This window comes from Lipotes vexillifer, unplaced genomic scaffold (assembly GCF_000442215.2).
Source record: "Lipotes vexillifer unplaced genomic scaffold, Lipotes_vexillifer_v1.1 scaffold695, whole genome shotgun sequence".
Lineage (NCBI taxonomy): Eukaryota > Metazoa > Chordata > Mammalia > Artiodactyla > Lipotidae > Lipotes > Lipotes vexillifer.
Window position 1 is genome coordinate 712,508 of NW_006798057.1, and position 11,559 is coordinate 724,066.

Here is an 11,559-nt window from a genome sequence, read left to right on the forward strand (position 1 = left end):
AGGTGCAGCTGCTTTTTCTTACAGTGAATAAACCTGGGTACTAAGTGACGATGATTTTTTTTTAATGGAATTAAGTGGAAAATGATGGCTGTGAGCATACCAACATAAGAAGAAATTTCCCAGAGCTTAGCCACCTTCAAGCTCTTTCTCCAAAATACAGTGTTGCTAATGGGGTTCCCAATAGAAATTTGCCCCCAGAAAACACTGGACAAGTAAAACCTTGTTGTGAACAGCTTAGAACCGTGTCATAAAGGCAAAATGAAAGATGAAAAGGGGAGGTTCTGTTTCTTAAAATGTAGGGATAACACTGACCATGGCAGAGAAGCTAAACCCAGCTGTTAACCTTTGCTTTAGGACCAAACACTACTGGGGGAATGTAAAGTGATACAGCTACCATGGAAAGCAGTATAGCAGCTCCTCCAAAAAAGTAAACATAGAATTACCTTATGATCCAGCAGTACACACACATACACACACACACACACACACACCAGGATTCTAACAGATATTTTCACACCAGTGTTCATAGTAGTAGTATTCAAAATAACCAAAAGGTAAAAGCAAGCCAGTGTCCATCCAAAGATGAATGGGGTTTCCCTGGTGGCACAGTGATTGAGAGTCTACCTGCCGATGCAGGGGACGCAGGTTCGTGCCCCGGTCTGGGAAGATCCCACATGCCGCGGAGCGGCTGGGCCCGTGAGCCATGGCCGCTGAGCCTGCGCATCCGGAGCCTGTGCTCCGCAACGGGAGAGGCCACAGCAGTGAGAGGCCCGCGTACCACAAAAACAAAACAAAACAAAACAAAAAAATGAATGGATAAACAAAATGTGGTCTATACATACAATGGAATATTATTCAGCCTCAAAGGAAGGAAATTCTGATGCATGCCACAACATGGATGAACCTTGAAGACATTATGCTAAGTGAAATAAGCCAGTCACAAAAGGACAAGGATTCCATTTATATGAGGTCCCTAGAGTAGTTAAATTCAGAGATGGAGGGTAGAATAATAGATGCCAAGGGCCGGGGTTGGGGAGAAGGGTGGAGACACTGTTTAATGGGTACAGAGTTTCCGTTTGGGATGATGAGAAAATTCTGGAGATGGAATGGTGGTGATGGTTGCACAAGTGAATGTACATAATGCCACTGAACACTTAAAAATGGTTAAAATGGCAAATTTTATGTTATGTGTATTTTACAATAATTTTTCAATAAAGTTAAAAAAGAAAAAACCAAACACTAAAGACTCAGTGGCTCAGAAGTTGCCCACAGCACCTGGATGCACAAGCTTGGAGGCCCAGAGTGGGGCGCCCGAGTAGCAGCTGCACCTGCGTTTCCCATGGTCGGCCAGTCGCAGGTCATCCGACCACACGGGGCTCACAGAACAGGTCTGGGGTCCCAGAAATCTGGGCAGGATCACACAGGCCTGCTGCATAGACTTTTAAGAGGAAAAAAAATTACTACCATTTCATTTTATTGTCCGGAAAACCATAACTGAAGCTAGTTAAGCCCTTGTGAAATGTCTGCCTTTCAGAGTGTTCTTTCTTCTGACAATAAAATAACCCTTTGTGATTTCATTGGGCTAATTCAGAACTTTTTTCCTCTGTGTAAACTGTTTTACAAGCAAATTTTTTAAAGCCTCTCAAAGCAGGTTCCCCCTGTCTGGAATCGCAAAGGCTGAGTTTCCTGTGAACCAGGTGTTGAGACCTGGCTTTCTCAGTCTCCTCCAGCATTTCCTGGATGATAACTTGCAGGGCTTTTCCCAGCAGGCTAGCCGGAAGCGAAGGAGATAATGGAGGGACATGGACGAGCGCCGCGCATCCATTTCCATGATGCAAAGACAGGTAGTAGGTGTAATCGCAGACATACCTACAACCACAAAATGCCAAGTTACTCCTTGGACCAGCCTCTAACCTCAGTGAAATGTAAGCAGAAGTGGCAATGCAGCATCCGCAAAGCATGAAGGAAGACTGCCACCAGGGAGACCCAGGTTTTGTTCTTCTGCCAAAGAACATGCTGCTGGGAATGAGCCATGGAGAGACCGGCTCTTGGCCTCATGTCCAGCAAGTGGCTGGAAGGGGCCAGATTTTCAACCAACTAATCCAAAACGTTCTCCCCCCAACCCTGTGAACCTTTCTCATTCATGTCTGCATTGAGTCATTTTGTTGTCACAGCTGCTCCAGGTCTTTGCTCACAACCCTGCAACCTCCACCTCTAGTAGGAGTTAACATAAATCTTTACGTTAACGGATCCAGAGATAAGACAGGAAGAAACAAAAAAAAAGAAGATAAGAAACAACAAAAAAAACTAGATGGAACTAGCTGGGAAGAGATGGCCACAAACCTGACCTCCAACAGACCCTGGGTCTCATTATATGTTGATTTTTCTAAATTAGCATATTAAATGACACATCTACTGGCTGCCGTAGCTGGACATTAAGGACCAAAAAAGGATTAAAAAGGGGGTGGCACTCCACTCCCCGAAAAAGCCCTGCCAGGCCCTTCCCAGGTAGACTAATGCATATGCCTCACATCATTAGCCTCACTCCTATCTTTAAAATTAAATCCCTCTCACCAAGTGGGTGATAAGTTGATCTGTAAACTTAGTCCCTGCTTCTCCAATCTCTGACCGCTGAATAAGGCTTAACCCAAGCAGGAAAAAGAACCCTCTCCCGCTGAGGCAGGGCGCATAGGCTCGGCTAGGGCCTGAGCAGGGTCCATACAACTTAATTTGGTAACAAATTCTGGCATCCAACAAGGGGCGCATTCTGTCTGTTAACTCAGGGTTACTCACTGACCCAGGGCCAACAAAGCCGGCTAAATAACTGAGCTGTTTGCCCCAATTCTCAACCGCTGGGCCAGTAAGGGCTACTAAATTAAGACTGAGATTGAAAAGCAGCCAAGGATCAAGTGGAGCACTCCTCAGGTAAAGAACATCTCTTTGGGCTTCCCTGGTGGCGCAGTGGTTGAGAGTCCACCTGCCGATGCAGGGGACACGGGTTCGTGCCCCGGGAGGATCCCACATGCCGCGGAGCGGCTGGGCCCGTGAGCCGTGGCCACTGAGCCTGCATGTCCAGAGCCTGTGCTCCGCAATGGGAGAGGCCACAACAGTGAGTGGCCCGCGTACCGCAAAAAAAAAAAAAAGAACATCTCTTTGTTTCACGTGTGTGACGTGAGCCCTAGTCTCTGTTCTCGATATAAGTGAACAATCTCTGTTCTATGTGGTTTTGTTTGTCCTAATGCTCTTGGAAATACATGCCACAACTGTGGGCACGGGTTGAGCACTTGAAGGCCACTATGGCGTTTGCCACCAAAAAGGATAAGTTGGTCATGCACCAGCGTAGATGAGCACTGGGTACCCTGCCAACCAGAAGCAAATGTCCGTGTAAGCAGGCACACTGTAAAACATTCACAGCCCCAAACCTCTACCGCGTTCACCTCTAGGGTATAGTCAAAAATCCAAGAGCACACTTTTTGTGTTGGTTCCTCTTGCCCTAACTTGCCATCCCGGGGCAAGGTATACGTCTCTGTTGGGTAGGTCCCTCCCCACTACCCTCCACCACAGATCCCTAGGGATCCCTCCTCTGAGACATGAACCCTTTAAAAATCTTGTTTTCATCAGATTTCAGGAAAATCACTTTGTCTAGTTGGGGAAGGAAGAAGAGGACCCCCAAAGTGTCCAAAGTCCTTGGGTCCTCGTAGCTGAGAGTATAGAAAACTGGACACATACCAAATGGGCATTCGGCCTCCCTGTCTGATTACCTGTAACAGAGCAGGGACACACTTTTTGTGAACAAGCCTCCCTGACTACCGGAGAGGCTCTTTATCTGAGCAATTTATCTGATTAGAGAACCCTTATTTCCCACTCCCCCTTCACCCTATCTCTGGGGACTGCTTGCTGAAAGATATCTCCTACAGCCCCACAGCGGGTCTGGGAACATCTAGTCACTGACTTAAGAGGGGCTTTATAGGGACTACCCTGGTGACGCAGTGGTTAAGACTCCGCAATCCCAACGCTGGGGGCCCAGGTTTGATCCCTACTCAGGGAACTAGATCCCACATGCCTGCCGCAACTAAGAGTTTGCAAGCCACAACTAAGCAGGCCACGTGCCAAAACTAAGAAGCCAGCGAGCCACAACTAAGGAGACTGCCTGCCGCAACTAAGACCCTACACAACCAAATAAATAAAATAAATAAACGTTAAAAAAAAGGGGGGGAACTTTATAACTAAGGCCCTCTTGGACAGTGTCTCCCCTACCAGCCCCTGCGAAGATTGGTTCAGGTTTCAGTTAGAGCTCCTAAACCACTTGGTGTGGGTCAATCTTATGGGATCTGCATAGCCACCAACCCTAAGAAGAGGCCACTGGGAAGTTGGAAACAGACGAAATAAGGACTCCCCACTATGGGTAATCAAGCCTCTACCCCAGTGAACGCTGTCAAGGTGCATTCTCCATAACTGGAAATTCTTTGAGTAGCACCCACTAACAGGGAGACAGCTTATTTTCTTTTGTAACACTGCATGGCCCCAATGTAAACTGGCAGATGGAGAAAGTCGGCCAACTAACGACTCTCTAAATTCTAATACTATTTTTTAATTTGACCTCTATTGCCAGCGTTAAAAAAAAAAAATGGGGTGAGATCTCCTATGTCCAATTTTTCATGGCCCTTAGCCAAATAAAGGGCTTCTGGAAAAAATGCGAGGCTAGTTCAAATTTCTCTTTCCTGGAATTGGAATCTCAGCCTGAGGATCCTCTTGACTTCCCCCCTCTGCTAAGGGTAGCTGCACCCGCTTCCAACAGTTCACCTGAGACTCCTGAGTCACTGACATCTACCCCTACCTCTCTTGAATCCCCGACACTCTCTACTCTCTCAAATTCACCACCTCCCTAGCTGGTGCCCCCTCTTCCGCCCAATGGGAGGTCCCCCTCCCCAACTCTTTCACCTCCATCTCTCAGTACACCTTCCTTGGGGACCAGTCCAATGCACACCTGTGGCAGCATTCAGTACCAGCCCTCTGGAATCAATAAGCTATTCCCGCTTCAGGCGGTTCCCAATGCAAAGGGCGAACTGACCACTGTGTAGGTACTCTTCTCTTCCTTGGATCTCTATAACTGGAAGGATCGATCCAGGGGTTTAAGGGAAGACCCTGAGGGAGTCCTTAATTTAGTCTGGGGAATACTGCACACCCATTTGAGTGGATACCCAAACCCTCCTAAACATCTTATTGTCTGCGGAAGAAAAGGTACTGATTATAATTAATGCAAGGGAGGAAGCTGCTAAGACCAATCAAAATAACACGGGCCATGCTGTATACCAGCCTGGAGTCCAGGCTGTTCCCAACACGGACCCTGGGTGGGGCCATCTAGAGGAAAATGGTCAGCAGCACCTCACACATTTCAGGAATTTGATTCTGAAGGGCATTCAGTTAGCGGGGAAGAAACTCATAAACTGGAGTAGGTTCAAGGAGTCATCCAAGGACTGAAGGAAAATCCCTCAGCCTTCCTTGAGCACCTAAGGGAGTGCCTCCGAGTGTATACAAACATAAACCTGGTGTCATTAGAAGGGCAGGTCATTTATTTCCCAGAGTGCCCCAGACATTAGGAGAAAATTACAAAAGTTGGAGACAGGGCCCACCACACCTACTTCCGGGCTGGTGGAATCAACATTTCGGATGTTTAACAGCCGGGATCTGGAGGCCGATACAAAGGAAGATAAACGAGCAGAACAAACTGTCACTTCTCTGGCTTTAGCAATTCAGGGTTAATCGACCTCCAAGGGATGACACCACACACACACACACACACACACACACACACACACACACACACACACACAAGGGACCCTGTAACATCAATGAGTCGCCTGGGATTTCAAAGACCATGCCCATAGTGGAGAGAAGGGCTTAAAGCCAATCAGTGTGCTAACTGCATAGAGGAGGGCCACTGGAAGGGGGAACTGCCCCAAATGTCTCAGAAGGAGACTAAGTGGACCACCATGTCCTGGCCCACCCTCATTGGTCACACACATAAAAGAAGAGGACTGAAGGGTCCCAGGGGCTCCTAGGAGCACCCCAGAAATTACCCCCAAGAAGCCTTGGCTGACCCTGACTATAGGTGGTAAAAAGGCTGACATTTTAGTCAACACAGAGGCCACCTATTGGGTCTTGAATACCCAACAAGGCAAAATGACCAAAGATAAATGTAAGATAATGGGAGTGAAAGGGAAGCCCCAGGAACGCAATATTATAGAGTACCCTTGAGTGCGATTTGGAAGGAAAAAAGTTATCTCACTCTTTCCTGTATGTCCCGGAATGCCTAATTCCTCTAAGAGGAAGAGATTTACTATATAAATTGGGAGCTACAATTTATCTCAGAGACACAAAACTTAACATCAAAATACCTAAGACTCCCTTCCATTCCATAGCACTCATGCTACCACCCTCTGCGGATTAATCCCTCAGTATGGGCCCACGACACTGTGGGCAGAGTCAGGAGGGCACCACCAGTCATGGTCAAGCTGCGACCCGCCTACAATCACCCAAATAAAAAACAATACCCATTAAGCAAAGAAGCCCTAGCGGGCATTAAGTAGAAAGTCTACTCAAACAAGGGCTTCTTAGACCCTGCCATTTTCCTTGCAACACTCCTAATCTGCCAGTGAAAAAAAAAAACAACAACCAAGAGATACTGGCTAGTTCAGGACCTCCAAGCTGTAAATGAAGCTATGGAGGAAATTCACCCAGGGGTGCCAAATCCCTACACCTTACTCTCTACCCTAAACTTCGAAAGGATTTGGTATTCAGTGCTAGATTTAAATGACACCTTCTTTTGTGTGCCCTTAGCCCTGTAATCTCAGTACATTTTTGCATTTGAATGGCAGGTGGCAGCATGAGAAAACAACATTTTTGCTGGATGGTTCTGCTCCAGGGATTTAAAAATTCTCCCACCCTTTTCGGAAAGGTTTTAGCTGAGGCTCTTAGTGACCCTGAATTAGAACAAGGGACTAGGACTTCCCTGGTGGCACAGTGGTTAAGAATCCGCCTGCCAATGCAGGGGACACCAGTTCGAGCCCTGGTCCGGGAAGATCCCACGTGCCGCAGAGCAAGTGAGCCCGCATGCCACAACTACTGAGCCCATGCACCTACAGCCCATGCTCCACAACAAGAGAAGCCACCGCAATGAGCAGCCCGCACACAGCAATGAAGAGCAGACCCTGCTCTCCGCAACTAGAGAAAGCTCACACGCAGTAACGAAGACCCACCGCAGCCAAAAATAAAATATAAATTAATTAATTAATTTAAAAAAAAGAACAGGGTACTATACTTCAATATGTGGATGACATTCTAATCGCCACCCCACCAAAGAGCTTTTCGACAATAACACAGTTAATGCCTTAAATCATCTGGCCGAGAGAGGATATAAAGTTTCAAAGGAAAAAGCCCAAATCTCCCTCCAGCAGGTAGAACACTTAGGGTTTAATAATAGAAAAGGGTCACAGAGCACTATCTAAGGAGAGGAAAGAACATATTTGCCAGATGGCACCCCTAGTACGAGAAAACAGCTCCAGGGTTTCCTGGGAATGCCTGAGTTCTGCCACATATGGATCCCCAGTTCTGCCTTAATTGCTACGCTCTCGTATGAAAAGGAAGGACCTTGACCGTTTTGAGCAGACCCCCAATTGTGACTGGGCATTCCTAGAACTCAAAAACCATCTCATGAGAATCGTCGTGTTACCTTTACCCTACCTGAGTCTCCCCTTCCATCTACATGTACATGAGGGAGGAGAAACTGCCCTGGGCTTTGCTTAAACAAAAACTTGGACCTCGGACTCAAGTTGTAGCCTGTTTTTCTAAGCAACTGGACCAAACTGCTAAAGGATAGGCCCCCGTATTTACAGGCTGTAGCTGCTACTTCTCAGCTTCTCAAAGAAGCTAACAAATTAACTTTTGGACAAGCCCCTGACCATCTGGACCCCACACCACCTCATAAAGGTAAGGGGGGCAGACTGGTTATCCTCTGGTCAAACCCTCCAAGTCCAAGCCATGCTTCTAGACAACCTGTCTGTGACTCTGAGGCACTGTAATGTCCTTAACCCTGCCTCCTTGCTACATCAGACAGGTCCAAAATTAACTCATGATTGTGAGGAAGTTATGGAACAGGTTTATTAGAGCAGGGCTGACTTAGAGAGCTTCCCTAGAGAGAAGGCAGGATTGGAATGGTCCACTGATGGGAGTTGCTTTATGAAAGATGGAAAACAAAAGGCAGGCTACACAGTGGTTTCTGTCACTGAAGTGGTAGAAGCTAAAGCCTTGCCCTCTGGCTGCTCTGCTCAGAGGGCTGAGTTAATTACCCTGATCAGAGCACTAGAACTAGGGAAAGGGAAAGTTGTCAATATCTACACTGACTCTAAATACGCCTGTTCAATCCTACTCGCCCATGGGGCCATCTGGAAGGAGAGGGGAATGCTGACCTCAGGGAATAAACAGATTATAAATTGCGGGGGAGGTGAATTATGAGGCTGCTGGAGGCTATACTCCTGCCAGAGAGTATAGCCTGTATTCACTGTAGAGGCCATCAAAAGAGAGAAGCAGAAATAATAAGAGGAAATAACAGAGCAGATATGGCAGCTAAACAAGCAGCAGAGGGTGGGGACAGACTTCAAACGTCACTCCTACTGGTACCCCCAGATCCTAACTCTTACACTCCCATATACACCCCAGAAGAAAGAGAAAAGCCTTTGAGATGGGGCTATTTTAAAAGCCCAGAATATCAGGAATGGATGGTTAACAATCATGGGCAGCTGTTCTTCCCATCAGCTACTGCACTCCAAGCCATCCAGGAAGCTCACCAGAACACACGTTATAGGCAGGAGGCCCTGTGTCAATGGCTCACCAAATCCATGACTAATCCCAACATCTGAAGTCTCCTTAAACAGGTGGTTGAAGCTTGCCCTGTCTCCAGAATAACCCCAACACTTACCGCCCACCAAGGTCAAGGGAGTGACCCCCACCCAGTACAGAGGCACACATCCAGGTCAAGACTGGCAAACTGATTTTCCAGTAATGCCCCAGGCACAAGGAAATTTTTAGATATTTGCTGTTTTTGACGGACACCTCTGGCTGGATGGAGACATTCCCGACCCAAACCAAGACTACCTCGGAGATCTCTAAGGTCCTGCTCAAAAAAATAATCCCTCAGTTTGGGCTCCCTAAATCCATTCAAAGTGACAGTGGGCTCACCTTTGTTTCTCAAATTACTAAGGAAGTCTCTAGAGCCCTAGGAATTAAGTGGAGCTTACACTCTTCTTGGAGACCACAATCTTCAGGAAAAGTAAAAAGAACAAATGAAACACTCAAAAGAAATTTAGCCAAACTATGTCAAGAGACTCATCAACCTTGGATCTCCCTTCACCCCACAGCACTTTGGAGAATGCAATTAGCCCCTAAAGGAAAGCTCAGGTTAAGTCCATAAGAGATCATGTACAGGAGGCCCATTCCTGAAGGACCTGGCTGCAAAGCCAACCTTAGGGATATGGACCAAATGAAATATGCCTTACAGAGAGGGGAAATAATCAAAGCTTTACACGCCTCTAAGGCAATCAGGAATTCCCTTCCCCTTCTGACATGGTTTTACATTCTTTGTACCCCGGGGATTGGGTTTATTTCAAAACCTGGAAGGCTGGAAATCCACAAGACCAGTTAGACCCCAAGTGGACAGGACCTTATCTTCTTATCTTGACCACTCATTCAGCCTGAAAATCGCAGGGCATAACTCCGTGGGCCCACCACCATACCAGAGTGAAGACGGCACCTACACCTGAGGAAGAAGTTACTGAGCCATGCACTCAATACACCTGTGAACCTGTCACACACCTTAAGTTACTTTTGAAAAGGACTAACTTACCAATAGATAAGTAATGTGGTGGACAGCCTTATTAGTTGGCCTCATCATTTACTATTGCCTTACTTGGCTTCTGCTGTTCTGCCAAACCCCCTCCCTCTGGCAAACACCTCCTCTGAACATGCTGGACACATGGGATACTAACATTGGAAGCAGGATGAGTGGCCATTATTGTCTATTCTTTCTTCTCTGCTCTATCTGTCTCTTACAACCGTCCACACAGAATGGGAATTCAATGCAATAGTAAATTTCTCAAGAATTATAGCCTGTGGACAAAATCTATCCCAGTGCTGGATCTGTCACCCCCACTCTCCAAGTGACCCTATGGATTAAAGGTATTACATTTTGGGCTTCCCTGGTGGCGCAGTGCTTGAGAGTCCGCCTGCCGATGCAGGAGACGCGGGTTCGTGCCCCGTTTCGGGAAGATCCCACATGCCGCGGAGCGGCTGGGCCCGTGAGCCATGGCCACTGAGCCTGCGCGTCCGGAGCCTGTGCTCCGCAAATGGGAGAGGCCACAACAGTGAGAGGCCCGCATAACGCAAGGAAAAAAAAAAAAAAAAAAAAAAAAAAAAGGTATTACATTTTACCCCTAAGAATGATAACCTCACTCTCACCTTGGCTAAACCTACCCCCCTTGAAGTTCATATCCCATCCCTAACGCAGCTTCCCTGCTTGGATTCCCTCTAACGAATACAAAGCACTCACTCTAAAGTGCCATTGCTCTGATCGTCTTGCTGCCACTGCCCCTATTAAACGCCCCCACCAAAGGGAGGAACTTGCAATAACACCTTAGGGCTGCTCTGGACTCTGATCAATGCTTCTTCCATTATCCCACAATTTAAGTACCCCGGGATTGACTCCTGTGGAAATCTCACCTGTTGGTGCCCTCTGAACCAACCTGATGAATACACACAGGGACCAGAAGGGAGAGGTACTTACTGGAGAGGGAAAATGCCAGTTGTCTGGCATTTAGTATATGGCCCTCCTAAGGCCTGGGGAAAAGCCACTAGTGAAGAATCCCTCAGTAACCCCCGCTATGCAGGTGGGCCTCTCTCCCCACACTGCAAGGGCACCCCCTCTTGGGCTAGCCACTTATGGAGGTGGTTCAACTCCCCAGAACATAAGCTCCCCCTGGGTACCTGTTCCTTTGTGGCCCAAGAATAAACCAACTGCCCCATCAGACCAACCCCAACTCCTCCTTCCCTTCTCTGGGGTGGGCTCTAGCCCTTCCTTGTATAGATAATGCCCAGTTGGGGGGAACATTGCATGCTAGGCCAGCTAAATTCTCAGAACCTACGTATAACCATTCATAATATCACCCTGCCCTGAGATAAAAGAGCAATAGGACTCATTCTGGCAGGAATAGGGACTTCTCCAGACTAGCAGCTCCCTGGGGAGGCTTCGCATACCATGAAATCACTCTACAAAATCTCACCCAGGCCTAATTGCTATTATCCTCCTGCTTATCTTTGGGCCTTGCCTACTTAACTGCCTTGTCAACTTCCTTAGTAAACAGCTTGAAGCCATCAAACTTTAGATGATACTAAATAAGGGTACAAGCAACTGGGACTGCAGCTTGGCGACAATCAGACTTATTTTAGGCTAGTCAGGAACAGTTCTGCTCCTCTAATCCAGGGAAAAATATTGCTCATGTTCAGCAG

The 11,559-nt window shown here is 47.3% G+C and overlaps 1 protein-coding gene across 1 annotated transcript in view; it reads right to left on the minus strand.

Moving 5' to 3' along the window:
* Positions 1-1,255: 1,255 nt before the first annotated feature.
* The window catches only part of PGPEP1L (pyroglutamyl-peptidase I like), a 16,819-nt gene continuing 6,515 nt past the window's right edge, over positions 1,256-11,559 (minus strand). Inside the window, 3 exon segments of the mRNA XM_007472216.1 lie at positions 1,256-1,406; positions 1,713-1,720; positions 1,722-1,869. Coding sequence (XP_007472278.1) covers positions 1,256-1,406; positions 1,713-1,720; positions 1,722-1,869 — 307 coding nt within the window.